The 17,635-nt window shown below is 60.0% G+C and overlaps 1 protein-coding gene across 1 annotated transcript in view; it reads left to right on the forward strand.

Annotated features, from left to right (window-relative positions):
- The window catches only part of HSPG2 (heparan sulfate proteoglycan 2), a 102,065-nt gene that overhangs the window by 71,183 nt on the left and 13,247 nt on the right, over window positions 1-17,635 (forward strand). The window contains exons 43-74 of the mRNA XM_029227271.1: window positions 1,446-1,546; window positions 1,645-1,825; window positions 2,713-2,838; window positions 2,984-3,136; window positions 3,217-3,359; window positions 3,687-3,822; window positions 3,903-4,057; window positions 4,276-4,426; window positions 5,160-5,347; window positions 5,433-5,574; window positions 6,017-6,168; window positions 6,346-6,481; window positions 6,579-6,730; window positions 7,873-8,008; window positions 8,145-8,296; window positions 8,659-8,797; window positions 8,889-9,040; window positions 9,635-9,770; window positions 9,888-10,039; window positions 10,244-10,382; window positions 10,997-11,148; window positions 11,363-11,510; window positions 12,549-12,709; window positions 13,131-13,272; window positions 13,602-13,753; window positions 14,140-14,281; window positions 14,408-14,548; window positions 14,878-15,012; window positions 15,265-15,446; window positions 15,990-16,185; window positions 16,433-16,612; window positions 16,906-17,166. Coding sequence (XP_029083104.1) covers window positions 1,446-1,546; window positions 1,645-1,825; window positions 2,713-2,838; window positions 2,984-3,136; window positions 3,217-3,359; window positions 3,687-3,822; window positions 3,903-4,057; window positions 4,276-4,426; window positions 5,160-5,347; window positions 5,433-5,574; window positions 6,017-6,168; window positions 6,346-6,481; window positions 6,579-6,730; window positions 7,873-8,008; window positions 8,145-8,296; window positions 8,659-8,797; window positions 8,889-9,040; window positions 9,635-9,770; window positions 9,888-10,039; window positions 10,244-10,382; window positions 10,997-11,148; window positions 11,363-11,510; window positions 12,549-12,709; window positions 13,131-13,272; window positions 13,602-13,753; window positions 14,140-14,281; window positions 14,408-14,548; window positions 14,878-15,012; window positions 15,265-15,446; window positions 15,990-16,185; window positions 16,433-16,612; window positions 16,906-17,166 — 4,914 coding nt within the window. The remainder of the gene's footprint in view (window positions 1-1,445; window positions 1,547-1,644; window positions 1,826-2,712; window positions 2,839-2,983; window positions 3,137-3,216; window positions 3,360-3,686; window positions 3,823-3,902; window positions 4,058-4,275; window positions 4,427-5,159; window positions 5,348-5,432; window positions 5,575-6,016; window positions 6,169-6,345; window positions 6,482-6,578; window positions 6,731-7,872; window positions 8,009-8,144; window positions 8,297-8,658; window positions 8,798-8,888; window positions 9,041-9,634; window positions 9,771-9,887; window positions 10,040-10,243; window positions 10,383-10,996; window positions 11,149-11,362; window positions 11,511-12,548; window positions 12,710-13,130; window positions 13,273-13,601; window positions 13,754-14,139; window positions 14,282-14,407; window positions 14,549-14,877; window positions 15,013-15,264; window positions 15,447-15,989; window positions 16,186-16,432; window positions 16,613-16,905; window positions 17,167-17,635) is intronic.

Below are 17,635 nucleotides of genomic sequence, written 5' to 3' on the forward strand. Positions count from 1 at the left end.
TGGGGCCTGTTCCAGTAGCATCGATTCCCCTGCATTCTGTCCCACCTCATGGGCACACACAATGGTCACCAGTGGCCTGAGAAAACCCTCATGCAAAGAAATGCAGCGGCTGCAGAAGCCAGGCAGGTTGGTTCTGAAGTGACGAGGGGACATGGGTGGGGCCCCAGCAACACCTGCCACCAACAGGTCTGAGGGAACCACAAGTTTGGTTTTGGACTTGTTAACGTTTGAGAAGCTTGGGGAAACATTGAAGTAGGTACATCAGGTGGGCATTTGGATATGTGAATCTGGAACTCAGGAAAGAGGCCCTGGCCAGAGAAGTGAATTTGGGAGCTGTTGGCATAGGGATGGGGCAGGATGAAATTACCCAGGAGAGTGTAGCTTGAGGACAGGGCCCAGAGCAGAGCCCCAAGGAGCTCCAACTGGAACAAATGGAGGAGGGAGGACAGCAAGAGAGTGAGCAGGGGCAGCCAGTAGACAGGAGGAGGCCGGGGACATGGTGAGTTGGAAGTCAAGAGGGGAAACGACTTCCCAGAGAGAGTGGCCGGCCTCACCAGATGCCCCGGGAAGGTCAGCTACAGGCAGAAAAATAACCCTTGGAGGTCATGCCTTGACAAGAGCGGTTTGCAGTGGAGAGATGGGGTAGAGACTGGATGGGGGTGAGGCAAAGAAGGGATGGGAAGGCAGCCAGTGTAGACAACTCTTTCAAGACTCTTGGCTCTGAAGGGAGGCCAAGAAATGGGGCAGTAGCTGAGGGGTGTATGGGTCAAGGGGGCATTTTCAGAGATGGGAAATTCTAGAACACATTTGTCTGTGGAGCAGAATGATCCCATGGGGAAGGAAAGGAGAGGGCACAGCAGGGGGAGGGGGTCCTTGGGAGGGGCTCCAGCACTCAGGAAGGGGAGTTGAGGTGGGGTGGGAGGTGGGGAGAAGTCTCATCCTTCAGGGACCAGGAAGGAGGGAGGTGGGTAGATTTGGGAACGTGGAAAATTCCTGACTAATTGTTTCAATTCTCTCAAGAAGCCTGAGTTGAAGCCATGGAAGCGGAAGGGGGTTTCAGGAGGGTGGAGAAGTTGGGAGCAGGTGTGAAATGGTTGTTTGGGAGGATAGAAACTCAAACCAGGCAGAGAAGCCCAGTTGGAGTGAAGTGCAAAGTGTTAAGAGCTCATTTGTGGTCTGTGATCATGAATTGGAGCCAAGGGGATCATGGTGTGATGTTCTCTGATCACAGCCTGCTGGGTGCTCAGTGCCAGCAGGAAGAAAGTAGATGATGGGTTTCGGCCAGGATGAGGGAGGGCGGTGCGGTGCCAGGGATTGGAATGGAATCTAAGCCAGACTGGGAAGGAAGTGACATCCGGATGGGGTGATGAAGAGGGAGAGAAAGTGGCCACAGGACAGCGGCCTAGCCAGCACCCAGCTCACTGGGGGACCTCCTGTCCCGGTAGAGGCTCCCAGCAAGCCCATCACAGTGACAGTGGAAGAGCAGCGGAGCCAGAGCGTGCGTCCCGGAACCGACGTCACCTTCATCTGCACAGCCAAGAGCAAGGTGGGCGGGGCAGGGAGTGGGCATCAGTGAGGATCTGCCTTCTGGGGTCTCCAAGCCCCACCCGGACCCCCACCGCATCTCCCTTGTCCTGCCTGCAGTCTCCGGCTTACACCCTGGTGTGGACTCGCCTGCATAACGGGAAGCTGCCAGCCCGAGCCATGGATTTCAACGGCATCCTGACCATTCGCAGCGTCCAGCCGAGTGACGCGGGCACCTACGTGTGCACCGGCTCCAACATGTTCGCCATGGACCAGGGCACAGCCACGCTGCACGTGCAAGGTACACTGTTCCTGTCCATGCCTGACCCACCCAGTCCTGACCTTCCTCCACACCCACCAAGACCAGTGACCATTTCTTCATTCAGCGGACAGTTTCTGAACTACAGTATGGCAGGTCCTGGCCTAGACTCTGAAGAAACAGGGGTGGGAGGGGACAAACAGGAGCTCTGCCCTCCTGCCCTCCCTGTTCTGTAGGGAGCAAGTGGACAAACAACATAATTACACGGGTGACCAGTGCTGGGACAGGAGTAAACAGAGTGATTGGAAAGTGAGAAATGAGGTGGGAAAAGGGTGAGCTATTCTCTGTGGGGTGGTTGGGGAGGGCCTCTCTGAGGAGGTGACATCTCAGCTGAGACCTGAAGGGAAGAGAAGGTGTTCAGCCACATAAGAGCTGGCGGACGAAGCAGCATGTGCAAAGGCCCTGAAGCACGAGCATGTTGATGTGTTTGAGGGACGCAAGGCCAGCGTGGCTGGAGCCATGGAGGGGAGGTGGGGTGAGGGACTTGAAGATGTGGGCAGAGGTGAGTACACGCAGTGGGTCACAGCAGGGAATTCAGATTTTGTTCTAAAAGCCACGGACAGGTCTTAAGTGGAGAAGTAACAAGACCCCACTGACATTTTTTTTTTTTTTTTGGCCACGCCATGCGGCATGCGGGATCTTAGTTCCCCGACCAGGGATCGAACCCACTCCCTCAGCAGTGAAAGAGCAGAGTCTTAACCCCTGGACCACCGGGGAATTCCCCCATTGACATTTTAAAGGCTCCCTCTGGCTGTTCTATGGACAAATGGCCACGAGGGGCTAGAGTGGAAGCAAAGAGAGCGGCAAGGAGGCTGTTGCCATGGGTCCCTCCCCACCGTGACCACATATGCTTTCTCCTCCCTCGTCAGCCTCGGCCACCCCATCTTCCCCCGTGGTCTCCATCCACCCGCCACAGCTCACAGTGCAGCCTGGGCAGCTGGCTGAGTTCCGCTGCAGTGCCACAGGGAACCCCACACCCACCCTCGAGTGGACAGGTGAGGCTGTGGTGGGTATGACAGTCAGGGCCTGGCTCTCCTGCATATGGGGGCCAGCGGCAGGACTCTAGGCTGTGGACTTCAACCCCTGGGGGGCCTGGCAATGCCAATCCCAGTGGGTGCTGACCCCACCTCTCCACGTCAGGGGGCCCCGGTGGCCAGCTCCCTCAGAAGGCCCAAATCCATGGCGGCATCCTGCGCCTGCCAGCCGTCGAGCCCTCGGATCAAGCCCAGTACCTGTGTCGCGCCCACAGCAGCGCTGGGCAGCACGTGGCCAGGGCCGTGCTCCACGTGCACGGTGAGAGGATGGGGCTGAGGGTGGGCAGGTGGGAGCTCATGGCGGCCCAGAGAGGTGTTCTCACAGGGCTCTGTCTGCAGGAGGCAGCGGGCCTAGGGTCCAGGTGAGTCCAGAGAGGACCCAGGTACATGAAGGCCGCAGCATCAGGCTGTACTGCAGGGCTGCGGGTGTGCCCAGCGCCACCATCACCTGGAGGAAGGAGGGGGGCAGCCTCCCCCCACAGGTGAGGATATCCGTGCGGTCCAGGCCCACGGGCTCAGCGGAGTCCTAGCACTTGCCACCTGCCCCTCCCATCTCCTCTTCTGGTTCCCTTCACTTCCAAGATGGTGCCCTGCTCAGACCTCCCGCTCCGTGCGTCCCGGTGGGTGGCAGCCGTCAGCCTCCTGCCCTGCTGCCTGGCTCCGCCCTCCTTGGTGCCCAACTGGGGCCCTCATATTGGCTCGGAGCTTGCCTCTACTCTTTATGCCCCCTCCTCCTGCCCTCCCTGACTAGCCCTTGCCAGGCTGCCTGGGCCCCTCAGGTGGCTGACCCTTCTCGCTGTGTGTGGCAGGCCCGGTCTGAGCGCACAGACATCGCCACACTGCTCATCCCAGCCATCACTGCCGCCGACGCCGGCTTCTACCTCTGCGTGGCCACCAGCCCCGCGGGCACCGCACAGGCCCGGATCCAAGTGGTCGTCCTTCCAGGTGCGGGGCCTTGGGGCTGAAGGAGTGGGAAGGCAAGCCAGGGTCCCCCCGAGGCCTACTCACTCCCCCTCTGCTCCCAGCCTCAGGTGCCAGCATCCCGCCAGTGAGGATTGAGTCCTCATCACCTTCCGTGACTGAAGGGCAGACACTGGACCTCAACTGCATGGTGACAGGGCTGGCCCACAGCCAGATCACATGGTACAAGCGAGGGGGCAGCCTGCCTCCCCACGCCCAGGTACGAGGGTCCCTGAGCCCGTGGCAGGGGACCTGGGGATGGTCCTTCACACAGCCTGGCACTCTGCACTCTGCACGAGCAGGGTCCGCCCTTATTTCCCTCCCTCTTCAGCTTCCCATGTGGGGTGGCTCCGAGCAGAGGCAGGCACTGAGGCACGGAGGGAGTGCTGACCGCGGCCTCTCCCCACCCTCACATGCCTCTGTCCTTACCTGGCCCAGGTACATGGCTCCCGGCTGCGGCTGCCCCACGTCTCACCAGCTGATTCTGGAGAATACGTGTGCCGAGTGGAGAATGAGTCAGGCCCCAAGGAGGCCTCCATCATCGTCTCTGTCCTCCACGGCAGCCATTCGGGCCCTAGCTACACCCCAGGTGAGGAGCCAGTGGGGCTGGGTGGGGGCCGAGCCCTCCAACCTCCCCTCTGTTCCCAAGGCTGGTGTCTGTGGTCTCTTCGATGCCATCAGGACAAGAAGAGGCGCTCCAGGCAGGTTGCAACCCTCCACTCCCTGCAAGGAGAGATGAGGGGACTGAGGGTGGGGACAGGTTGACCTGACTTACCTGGGACCCCATGGGGAGGGTGCTGTTTTCAGAATTCATCAAAAAGCAGCAGAGTCAGGGTTGGACACTGAGTTGGGAGTCAGGCTGACCTGGATTCAAATGCTGGCTCTGCCCTTTATCAGCCTTGAACTGGTTATTTTACCTCTGGGGCCTCAGTTTCCTCACGTGTGAAATGGGGACAGCAGCACTACCATGTAGTGTGAGTACACGGCGTGCACTCTAAAGAAGGGAGTTGTGGCATTATTGTCTGCATCCTTTGGCCCTGCCTGGGCGCTAAAAGACTCTGGTTCCCTGCAAGCCAGAGCAGCTCATCACAGATCAAGGAGTCATGCATAGGCAAATGGGCCTTGAACTCCAAGTTGAAGGTCAGAGAGGGAAAGGGGTCTGGCTGGCCCTGCTGAGGCAGAAAAGCATGGTCCCAGCCCTAGAAGGCCTCCCATCTGCCCTCCCAAGCTAGGGCCTGGTCAGATCCCAGGGCCCTCTGCTCCAGGGCTGCAGGGCTGGGGCTCAGGAGCCCAGGCCTCTGACCAGCTCCTTTGCACCCCAGCTCCTGGTGGCGCCCCAGCTCCTGGTGGAGCCCCAGCTCCAGGCAGCATTCAGCCCATCCGCATCGAGTCATCCTCCTCTCATGTGGCCGAAGGGCAGACGCTGGATCTGAACTGTGTGGTGCCCGGGCAGGCCCACGCCCAGGTCACGTGGTACAAACGTGGAGGCAGCCTCCCCGCCCGGCACCAGGTACAGCAGCCCCCCAGGGCCAGCCCAATGGAGGGGTTGGATGGAGCCGCTCAGGCCCCTCCTGACCCTCCCTGTTTGCACTCAGAGCCACGGCTCACTGCTGCGGCTGAACCAGGTGTCCCCAGCAGACTCAGGCGAGTACGTGTGCCGCGTAGTCCTCGGCTCTGGGCCCCTCGAGACCTCCGTCCTAGTCACCATCGAGGCCGCCGGCACTGGCTCCATCCCCGGTGAGTGACTGCCAGTGACAGGGCAAGCTGGGGTGGGGGGGGCTGAGAGCCTTCCCAGGTGCTGAGGCCCTAGTGACTCCCGTTGCTGACGTGGGGAAGGGGGTGACAGGAAGCCACACTGGGGCAGGAAGCCCACCTTGGGGCTGGCCACAGGGCCGGCCCGGGAGGACTCCACTTCTCTGAGTAATCTGCCGTCTTCCCATCACTGTTCTTTCTGGCCACATCACTCATGTTTTTGCTCCTCACTCAATTATCCTCATCTCTCCCACTTCCTCGCTCCCTCTGCAAGGCTTGGCTCCTGCCCCAGCCCTCCCCTCAGGGTTGCTCAGCCGAGGACCTCAAGCCCAGGCCACTAAACCCACAGGCTGAGCTGGCTCCAGGGTGAACAATTCTTTCCTTCCCTTCTGGGGAGCATCTGCTACCCTCGCCCCTTTCCCCACAGCCCCAGGACCCGTCCCGCCTGTCAGGATCGAATCCTCATCCCCCACGGTGGCCGAGGGGCAGACCCTGGATCTGAGCTGTGTGGTGCCCGGGCAGGCCCATGCCCCGGTCACGTGGTACAAACGTGGAGGCAGCCTCCCCGCCCGGCACCAGGTACACAGTGGCAGAAAGGCAGGAGGGGGCCAGCCAGGCCAAGCTGTGGACAGTGGGTCGGCGGGGGCAGCCTCTGAGCTGAGGGGCTGTCAGTTCCCAGCTCAGTGGAACAGGGTGGGGGGTACCTGCTGAGCTCTGAGAAGCCCCCCTCTCACACCCCTGCCCATGGCTGTCCAGGTCCGTGGCTCCCGCCTGTACATCTTCCAGGCCTCACCAGCTGACGCAGGCGAGTATGTTTGCCGGGCCAGCAGTGGTGTGGAGGCCTCCATCACAGTCACGGTAACCAGGACCCAGGGAGCCAACTTCGCCTACCGTGAGTGGGACTTGCAGGCTGCGCTCGGACAGAGAAAGGGGTAAGGCGGGGGAAGCTGCAGAGAACTGGACTGACCAGTGACCGTCTTCTCTCCCAGCTCCTGGTGGCACCCAGTCCATCCGCATTGAACCCTCCTCCTCTCATGTGGCCGAAGGGCAGACCCTGGATCTGAACTGTGTGGTGCCCAGGCAGGCCCACACCCAGGTCACGTGGCACAAGCGTGGGGGCAGCCTTCCCGCCCGGCACCAGGTACAGGACCGGAGGATGGACAGGCCAAGAAGGGAAAAAGAGGGAGGCCACTAGGGAGTGGAGGTCAAGGGTAGGGTGGGTTGGAGGCTCCTCTGAGACGGGGAGGCCTAGGACCCCATTGCACAGGTGTGTGGGGCAATGGTCCCAGCCTCTAGGACCAGCCAGCCTAGGTGTGACTGCTGCTTCCACTACTTCCTCGCTTGTGACCTTCAGCAAATCACTTAATCTCCCTGTACCATATTTTCAGCATCTGTAAAATGGTAATAATAGTACCTCCCTTACAGAATTATCTTAAGGATGAAATGAATTAATTTATATGCAAAGTGCTCAGAGCTCTGGCTCATAGAAAGTGCTATGAGCTGTTACTACTGTCATATCATTAGCTATTTTTTTAAATATTTATTTATTTATTCATTTGGCTGCGCTGGGTCTTAGTTGCAGTGTGCAGGATCTTTAGTTGCGGCATGCGGGATCTTAGTTGTGGCATGCAGGATCTAGCTCCCTGACCAGGGATCAAACCCGGGCTCCCTGCATTGGGAGCACGGAGTCTTAATCACTGGGCCACCAGGGAAGTACCATCGTTAGCTGTTATTATTGATATATTTTATAGAATTTGGGATGCCACTGATTGCAAGATGCACCATTATTTTATGTACCTCTAAGGAGAAACAAAAAAACTGTCATTTGTAATTGTAATTCACTGTGAGATGCATCTTGATTTCAGAGACTTTAAAAAGTATGTCTAGGGAATTCCCTGGCAGTCCAGTGGTTAGGACTCCATGCTTTCACTGCCAAGGGCCCGGGTTTGGTCCCTGGTTGGGTAGCTGGGAATCCCGCAGGCCACACAGTGTGGCCAAAATAATAATAATAAAAAATAAAATAAAAATAATATGCAGGTTATCTTCTCCATCCTTTTTTTTTTTTTAAGTGTGTAAGAATTGATGGAGTGTGGTATTAGTGTTTGCCCAGTTCCCCATGGCTCCTCTGGGCCACCCCTCACTCCTGGGACAAGACACCCGCTTCACCCCTGAGCAGGACAGAACTAAGAGCCAGTTCTCAGGTTCAGAGTGAGGCAGGGCTGCAGGTTATAGGTGCAGGGGTCCTAAGAGGGCCCCTTCTGACCTCACCTTCATTCTGGCCAGACCCATGGCTCACTGCTGAGACTCTACCAGGTGTCCCCAGCCGACTCAGGCGAGTATGTGTGCCGCGTGGTAGGTGGCTCAGTGCCCCTGGAAGCCTCTGTCCTGGTCACCATTGAGTCTGCAGACTCTGTGCCTGGTGAGTGGTGCTGGGGGGAGGCTTCCCACTGCAGCAGTGGCAGGACCCCAGAGACCAGCAGTCCCTACCTTCACTCACACCCTCCCCTCCCCCTCTCCTCCCAGCTGGGGATTGACCCTCTGCCCTCTGTCCCCAGCGCTGGGGGTCACCCCTCCAGTCCGGATCGAGTCGTCCTCCTCACACGTGGCTGAAGGGCAGACCTTGGATCTGAACTGCCTGGTTTCTGGGCAGGCCCACGCCCAGGTCACATGGCACAAGCGCGGGAGCAGCCTCCCTGCCCGGCACCAGGTAGGAGGTGGGGTGCTAAGGGGGGCCTGAAGGACCCTCGAGACTGCGGAGTAAGGAGCTTTGAGTTTGGACACTGCTTTGCCCCTTGCCTGGCCAGTCCTTTGACTTCCCTGATCCTCAGTGTCCTCAACTGCCAAATGGGCTCACACTGTCTACCTCACCTGCCCCATGGGCGGCAAGTGCCGGTCCCCCACTTCTTCCCACTGGACCCAGTCCCAACCCTCGGGCAAGGGAATTGAAGGGTCATGAACGGTGGTTGTCCCTGGAAGAGCTTCCCTAAAGCTCCATCTGGCCGGGTCTGGCTGGGATGGGTACCAGGGAAGGGGGTGGGAGCCTGGCTGTGAACCTGCCTCCCCTCCCAGGTACATGGCTCGAGGCTGCGGCTGCCCCAGGTGACTCCAGCTGACTCCGGGGAGTACGTGTGCCGCGTGGTCAGCAGCTCGGGCACCCAGGAAGCCTCCGTCCTCGTCACCATCCAGCAGCGCCTCGGCCCCTCCCGCTGTGAGTGTCTCAGGGGTCATAACAAATGGGCTGGGAGGGCCCCTCCACCCTCAGTGGCTCCCACACCCTGCCTTCCATCTCACCCTCCCAGCCCAGAGTGTGGTGTACCCCGTCCGCATTGAGTCGTCCTCAGCCTCCCTGGCCAACGGACATACGCTGGACCTCAACTGCCTGGTGGCCAGTCAAGCCCCCCACACCATCACCTGGTATAAGCGTGGAGGCAGCCTACCCAGCCGGCACCAGGTATGGAACCAGCAGGCAGGGAGGGCAAAAGCTGGGGTCACCGGCCCTGACGGGAATCAGGAAGAGCTGTCAACAGCCCGTCTGTGCTCATTCAGTCATTCAACAAACATTGAGTGTTCTTGCTGGACAGGCCCTGGACCAGTGCTGAGGATATGGAGATAAGTCCCACTGACCTCAGCTGGATCCTGTACTTCACTCACTCACTACATTTCCCTGAGAACCTGCTCCAGGCCAAGTCCTGGTCCTGGCACTAAGGATTCAAATGGAATGAGACCACTGCCTGCCCTCAGGGAGCTCACAGGCTAAAGGGCTAGGCAGACATGCCATGTGACAGCGCTATAATAGGCGTCACCGGGGAGGGCCTCAATGGGCTCTCTGCAGGGGTGACGGGTGAGAATAGTCCAAAGGCCGGAGACACTGTCCACCCAGCCCAGAGCCTCGGGAAGGCCACCGAGGGAGTTCTGAAGGAGGCCAGGGTGGAGGCTACCCCAGACAAGGCAGTGAGGCTCCCGGAGTCCGGGGGAAGCAGCAGCAGCGGCAGCACCTGAGACATGGAGGTGCTGCCCGCACCCCCTGACACCTGCTCCCCCTCAGATCGTGGGCTCCCGGCTGCGGATCCCCCAGGTGACGCCCGCGGACTCGGGCGAGTACGTGTGTCATGTCAGCAACGGTGCCGGCTCCCAGGAGACCTCGCTCATTGTCACCATCCAGGGCAGCGGCTCCTCCCACAGTGAGAACTCCTAGGGCAGGGGGTCTAGGCAAGCGGGTGCGGGGGAGGCAGCGAGGTGCCTGGCACCGTCACTCTTGTCTGACTCCGGCTATGTGGTGCATTCCTCTCTGTCCCCAGTGCCCAGTGCCTCCCCACCAATCAGGATCGAGTCCTCGTCCCCCACGGTGGTTGAAGGGCAGACCTTGGATCTGAACTGCGTGGTCACCGGGCAGCCCCGGGCCACCGTCACGTGGTACAAGCGTGGGGGCAGCCTTCCCACTCGACACCAGGTACAGAGTAGATAGAGCCTGGCAGCGGGGTGGGCAGTTCAAGGACAGCCCCCCATGGGCGAAGAACCCGAAGCATTAGCTGGCAGTCCTCCTTCCTGCCCTGGGTAGACAGAGGGTAGCCTCAGCCGGTCTGATGGAGGAGGCCTGAGCCAGCCGGTGACCCCTCAACCCCTTGACTCCCTTCTTCCTTATCCACACCCCTAGGCTCACGGCTCCCGTCTGCGGCTGCACCAGATGTCCGTGGCGGATTCAGGCGAGTATGTGTGCCGGGCTAACAACAACATCGATGCCCAGGAGGCCTCCATCGTGGTCTCAGTCTCCCCCAGCACCGGCAGCCCCTCTGGTGAGTCCGATGAAGACCCAGGAAGGGACTGGGAGACGCAGGTACCAGTGTTTCCCGGGGAGGAAAGGCCCTGTAGTCAGAGCCCTCAGACGAGGGTGGTGGTACAGGACGAGGGCTCAGCAGAAGGATGCCAGGGTTCACATCCTGCCTGCACCACTAGGTACCTTGAGGGAGTGACTCTCCCCTCTCAGCTTCCGTACCCTCATCAGTGAAGTGGGGATGTCGATCATTCCATCCTCAGATACGTCCGATATGGCGGCCACTAGCCATGCATGGTCATTAAAATTAGTTAAAATTCTAAATTCACATCCTCACATTTCAAAAACAAAGTGCTCAGTAGCTGCACATAGCTGGCTGCCACTGCACTGAGCAGTGCGGATGACAGGACACTTCCATCATCGCAGAAAGTATGTGAGTTTTGTGAGGACTGAGTGAGTTAATGCACGTAAGGTACTTAGAACAGTGCCTGGCATACCGTAAGTGCTTAATAAAGTGTTAGCTATTCTTACTACCTTGGGAGGGTGGAGGCTTCTACAGTTGAGGCTCCCACCAACCCAGGTGTTCCCAAATCTGACCATGACCAAAGCCCCGACTTGCTCTTTCTGTGCGCCCAGCCCCTGGTGCGGCCACACCCATCAGAATCGAGTCGTCATCTTCACACGTGGCCGAAGGGCAGACCCTGGATCTGAACTGCGTGGTCCCTGGACAGGCCCATGCCCAGGTCACGTGGTACAAGCGCGGGGGCAGCCTCCCCACTCACCACCAGGTATGGGAGTTGGGGGCAGGACATAGTGGGAGGGCTGCTGGATGTGCGGGCCCTGGCTAGGGGCCTGTCCCCCAAGCTCTGCCCGGGAAGGAGGGCCTGGGATCCCCTGTGGGGTGCAGTGCCTGCCTGCGTCAGAGGTTGGACCCTGGCCCCAGCCTTCAAGGATTCCAAGTGCCATCTCCTTCTGCTCCTCTCCCGTCCTGTCCCTGCTCAGGCCCACGGCTCACGGCTGCGGCTGCACCAGGTATCCCCGGCTGACTCGGGGGAGTACGTGTGCCGCGTGGTGAGCAGCTCTGGCCCTCTGGAGACCTCAGTCCTGGTTACCATCGAGGCTTCTGGCTCTGGCGCTGTTCTCGTCCCTGGTGAGGATCCCTACAGTGGGGCTGGGAAGCAGGAGGAGGGAAGAAAGGAGGGCTCGAGAGCCAGGTCAAGTGGGCTTCATCCCTAGGGCCCGAGAGCACGGGCTGTGGAGTCCAGCTCGTGTGGGCCTGAGTCCCGGCTCCTCTGTCCACACTCTGAAATGTTACACAAGGGATTCCTCTCGGTGTGTCACTTTCCTCATCTGTAAAGTGGGGCTAGTAGAGCTCTTGCAGCAATTACACGAGTTCTTTAAAGGCTGGGATTGCACCTCTGGGATCTGAGAGGGTGATTTTAGGTGGTGCCCTGATTAAATATTTTTTTATATTAATAGTGATAATGTTAGGGAAAAAACATCAACACGTCAAACCTGTCATGATTGCATGGAAATCATTGCCTATGATGGGGCTGTGTGTTTAAGGGTTTTCTTAAGTGAATCAGTTGAAAGTGTAAAGGAACTAATAGCACAGGGAGCACACGGCTGTAGCAGACACCATGATAATAGTACCTGAATTGCTAAGTAATGAACGTGATATGCACTTACCAGGTGCTGGGCCCTGGTATTTTTACACATATTAACTCATTTCACCGTCACAATAACCCTTTGAAGTAGGTATGATTGTTCTTTCTGTTTTACAGTTGGGGAAACTGAGGCATGGAGAGGTGAAGTAGCTTTCCCAAGGTCACACAACTAATAAATGGCAGGGCTGGGTTTTGAACCCAGGCAGTCTGGCCCCAGAGTCTGGGTTCTTAGCCCCGTACTACTCAAGTCTGGGAAACGTTAGTGATCTGTGTGGAGCTGCCTGGCCCTGAGCCCTGGCCGCCAGTGGTGCCGGGAGCACAGAGGATGGTGGGACCATTGTCTGGGGCTGGTCTGGGAGAATGAGGCGCCAGGCTAGCCCAGCTGCTCCAGGCTTCAGGGGAATGGGAAGGGGGGTATCAAGGCCGTCTGCCTGTGGCCTCTGGCCTGACCATCTGGGCACCCGGGGCAGGGGCTGAGGACACAGGGAGCCCCAGCTCACTGACTTCTTCCTGTGCCCCAGCCCCGGGCGGAGCCCCACCCATCCTCATCGAGACGTCCTCCTCGTCCTCCTCCCACGTGGCCGAAGGGCAGACCCTGGATCTGAAATGCGTGGTGCCTGGCCAGGCCCACGCCCAGGTCACATGGCACAGGCGCGGGGGCAGCCTTCCCGCCCGGCACCAGGTATGGAGCCTGGAGAAAGCAGGATGTGGGCATTCCCACCCCACCCCGTCCCCTGCCCGGGAGGGAAGGTGGCCCCAACATCCGGGGCTTCAGGAAAATGGCAACAGGAGATCCCTGGGACTCAGGAGTTCAAGAACAGGCTGGGCATGGTAGGGCCGTCACTGGCTGCCCAGTACCTTGGTGCAAATTAGAAAAGGACACCTCTTACTCAAGACACTGGGCTTTCTCCTGCCAGGAAAAGCATAATAGTAAACATACCCCACAACGTCCAATGTCAAAGGGGGTCACCTTTGGCAGGAGGCAGCGCCCGCAATGGTGCACGACAGTCCTGGGGTACAGGTGTGAGAGGGCTGGGGCGTCTGACGGCCTTGGCCACCAGCCCCCCGGCTCACTCTCCCCACTCTCGCCCCACCCTGGCCAGGTCCACGGCCCCCTGCTGAGGCTGAACCAGGTGTCCCCTGCCGACTCTGGCGAGTACTCCTGTCGAGTGGCCAGCAGCTCAGGCACTCTGGAGGCTTCTGTCCTGGTCACCATCGAGGCCTCCAGCCCAGGCCCCATTCCTGGTGAGTGACAGGAGCGGCGGGCGGTTCTGGGCACAGGCTTGGGGGCCCCTGCCTGGCCTTGCTCCCCCTGCTATCCAGCAGGGCTCTAGCCCTCGGCTCCAGGAAGGTCCTCCAGCCCCTCCCCCAGCCACTGGGAACCAAGGTCTCACCAGGGCATCTCAGCCCCCAGGGGACAGAGACCCTTCTTAGGTCACTGGTGCTCAGCCATGTCAGTCCCTCTCAAGCCACTGCACCTCCAGGAGGGCCAGCTGGCCCTCGGTGCCACCGCCTTAGGTCTCTGCCTGCACCCCCGGAGCCGCCCCTTTCTCACCCACCCATTGTGCCCACAGCCCCAGGACTGGCCCAGCCCATCTACATCGAGGCCTCCTCCTCCCATGTGGCCGAAGGACAAACCCTGGACCTGAACTGTGTGGTACCCGGGCAGGCACATGCCCAGGTCACGTGGTATAAGCGTGGGGGCAGCCTCCCCGCCCGGCACCAGGTACAGGGGCCAGGTGTGGGGAGAATTCAGGGCAGGCAAGTTTTGACCTGCAGTTGCCGTCTGCATCCCAAACCTTCTTCACACAAACGCTGGCATGCTTGGGGACCCCAGGGGATAAAATACTTTGCGGGGAGGAGTTCAGCAGCCTGGGAATTGAGAGACCTGGGTTTTTCTCCTGGCTTTGCTGCTGAATCATTTCCTACAGCAGTTACCTCTGAAAAGGGGATGGAGTGGACTTGTAGGATTCTGTGAATGAAGCTTCCTCATCTCCACCAGCTGGAGCCCTGAGCTCCTGAGAACTCTTGGGCACTGGCACAGCCGGGCTTGGGGACTTGCCCTGTCCCGAGTGCTCTGGCACGATGGCCCCCCTCTCCTCACTCCGACAGACCCACGGCTCCCGGCTGCGGCTCCACCACGTCTCCCAGGCCGACTCCGGAGAATACGTGTGCCGTGTGGTTGGCAGCTCGGGCCCTGAGCACGAGGCCTCCTTCACGGTCACTGTCCCGCCCAGTGCAGGGTCTTCCTACCGTGAGTGAGGGAGACGCCACGGGCAGGGGGAGGCGGGGAGACACTGGGGCCGAGGAGTGGGGAGGGGAGGCGGGGGAGCCCACCCAGCCCTGCTGAGCGCAGCCCTCTGCCTCTGTCCTCCCCCAGGCCTTAGGAGCCCTGTCATCTCTATCGACCCGCCCAGCAGCACCGTGCGGCAGGGCCAAGATGCCAGCTTCAAGTGCCTCATCCATGATGGGGCAGCCCCCATCAGCCTTGAGTGGAAGACTCGGAATCAGGAGCTGGAGGGTGAGCCGGGGGGGTGGGGGGCTGGAGGCGGGTGTGAATGCACGAGGCTCACCACTGGCGGCTGGGCAGAGCCGACCATGGCACCAAACTTTCTGTGTGACCCCGGGTAAAGCCCTTCCCCTCTGGGGACTTGGTGTCCCTATCTGGATGGTGAGAGGGCTGGACCCAGGAGTCTCCAAGGACTTGTTTATCAACCATCTGTGACCCTGTGAGCTGGATACACCCAGACTGGAGGGGTCGGGGCCATGGGGCACTGGTGTGCCTACTGGCAGTGCCAAGGCAGGAGGACACCCTCACTGACCACACCCTCCTTGATGCCAACCCCGCAGACAATGTCCACATCAGCCCCAACGGCTCCATCATCACCATCGTGGGCACCCGGCCCAGCAACCACGGTGCCTACCGCTGCGTGGCCTCCAATGCCTATGGTGTGGCCCAGAGTGTCGTGAACCTCAGCGTGCACGGTGAGGGCCTTCAACCCCGTGGGCTCTGACTTCGTGTTTCCAGCCCTGATTCCGAGCTCAGAACCTCCAGGCTTAAATCCAGCCTCTGCCACTGCCTCCCTCTTGGGCATTCTCCCTCTCTGAGCCTCGGTCTCTACATAGGTGCAGTGGGGAGACTGGAGCCCACTGGCAGTTACTGGTAAGGGGGCTGTGACAGTGCACATGACCAGCAGAGCCCTGCATGTGTATCAGTGGTGTCATTCCTCTGGGCAGGGCCCCCTACAGTGTCTGTGCTCCCCGAGAGCCCCGTGCGGGTGAAAGTGGGAAAGGCCATCACCCTGGAGTGTGTCAGTGCTGGGGAGCCCCGCCCTTCTGCTCGCTGGACCCGGATCGGTGCCCCCACCAACTTGGAGCAGCGGGCACCTGGGCACGTGGACAGCCACACGGTGCTGCAGGTGATGTCAGGGGGGGTCTCATCTCTGGATCTGAGGCCCAGTCAGGGCCCGTTCTTGGGCAGTTGCCTGGAGGAGAGAGTGGTGGATGGACAGATGGGTGATGAATTGGTGAAGAAAGGGAGGGATGAGATAGGTGGATGATGGCTAGATTGGAAGACAGTCAGGAGGAAAGAAGGAAGGTGGAAGGAGGAATGGGTAGAAGGATGGGTGGTTGGGTGGGTAGGTGGCTGGATGGGTAGATGGGTGGGTAGATGGATGGATAGATGGATGGATGGGTGGGTAAATGGGTGGATGAGTGGATAGGTGGATAGATGTATGTATGGATGGATGGATGATGGATGCATGGATGGGTAGATGGGGGGGGGTGGATGTGTGGATGGATAGACTAATGGGATATCTTGAGTGTGAGCCCTCAGGCAGCCAGTCAAATAGGAGAGCTAAAAACAAAGGGACGGGTAGAAGAAAGAGGTGAAACCAAGCCAGAGGGCTGATGCCAAGGTCCCCCCTCAGTGGCCCGATGACCAACATCCTTGCTTCTTCCAGATTTCGTCAGCTAAACCATCAGATGCAGGCGTCTACGTCTGCCTAGCTCAGAATGCACTGGGCACAGCGCAGAAGCGAGTGGAAGTGATTGTAGACGCGGGCACTGTGGCCCCAGGGACTCCCCGGGTCCAGGTAGAAGAAGCCGAGCTGACTGTGGAAGCTGGACACACGGCCGCCCTGCGCTGCTCAGCCACAGGTGTGGACGGGGGCTGGCACACAGGGCGGACAGAGCAGCCGGCCCTGGGGCCTGAATTAGACACGAGACCTGAAGAGGATGTCATGCTCAGGAAGGGGGCTTTGCTGCTGGCAATCTCCCAGCGATGGCTGAGGTGCCCACTTTGCGCCCCCCATGAAGGAGCAAGCTGACCCAGGTCCCTTCCTGGCCATCCCACCCCCAGCCAGTCCTGGGGCAGCCCACCAACCTCTGCCACCCCACTCCACAGGCAGCCCCACGCCCACCATCCGCTGGTCCAAGCTGCGCTCCCCGCTGCCGTGGCAGCACCAGCTGGAAGGTGACACGCTCATCATCCCACGGGTAGCCCAGCAGGACTCGGGCCAGTACATCTGCAACGCCACTAGCCCTGCCGGGCACGCGGAGGCCACCATCGCCCTGCACGTAGAGAGTAAGGCCCTCGTCCACCCTCCTCGCGCTACCCTCTCCGCACTGCATGGAGGTCTGAGCCCCCCAGCCAGGCCACACCCTGGACAGAACTCCAGGAAACCTACCTGGAGGGTCACGTGCACCTCAGGCCCCGGAGCCTGCCCTAACCTAAAACCCACGTCCCCTCCTGGGACCTTGGCTTCCCTCATCCCCAGTCCTCTGGGCTCCCCGTTCAGCTTCCCTAGTCCTTTGGCAAGTCGCCAGGGCCCAGCACCTGCTCCCATCCTGACCTCTGCTCTGTGTCTCCAACCCCAGGCCCGCCGTATGCCACCACAGTCCCGGAGCACGCCTCGGTGCAGGCAGGGGAGACGGTGCAGCTCCAGTGCCTGGCTCATGGGACGCCCCCACTCACCTTCCAGTGGAGCCGTGTGGGCGGCAGCCTCCCTGGGAGGGCGACCTCCAGGAATGAGATGCTGCTCCTTGAGCCTGCGGCCCCTGCGGACTCAGGCCGCTACCGCTGCCGGGTCACCAACAAGGTGGGCTCAGCTGAGGCCTTCGCCCAGGTGCTGGTCCGAGGTGAGCAGCCCCAGCTCAGGCTGGGTAGAATGGGGTCAGCTTTCCTCCAGGCGCTTGTCCGAGCCTTTCACTTACCCCTCCGCTGGTGCCAGGGGACCCCCACCTGGGGCATGAAGACCGCCCCCCCCCACTCCCCTAGCTGGAACACCTTCTTTTTCCCCAGGAAGACCCCGGTCACTATTCTCAGCAACTCTAGCTCTCACTGCTGCATCCCTCCCTTGGCATTGACCTCATACTGCCAGAGGCTATGCTTACATGAGTACCCCAGCCTGCCTCGCCTGCCAGACGGAGGATGCTCAGGGGAGGGCCTGGACCCAGTCATCTCAGCAGCCCCGGGTTTGTCCACCACAGCACCCAGAATGGGCTGCATAAATGCTGGACGGTGACAACAATGAATGCGTGATAGGGCAGCACCCACCCCTGGATGCCCAGGGTTTCAGTCGATCTCCAGAGAATCCCACATCTCCGT

Source organism: Monodon monoceros, unplaced genomic scaffold (genome assembly GCF_005190385.1).
Source record: "Monodon monoceros isolate NGI ecotype Baffin Bay Population unplaced genomic scaffold, NGI_Narwhal_1 Super_Scaffold_18, whole genome shotgun sequence".
Lineage (NCBI taxonomy): Eukaryota > Metazoa > Chordata > Mammalia > Artiodactyla > Monodontidae > Monodon > Monodon monoceros.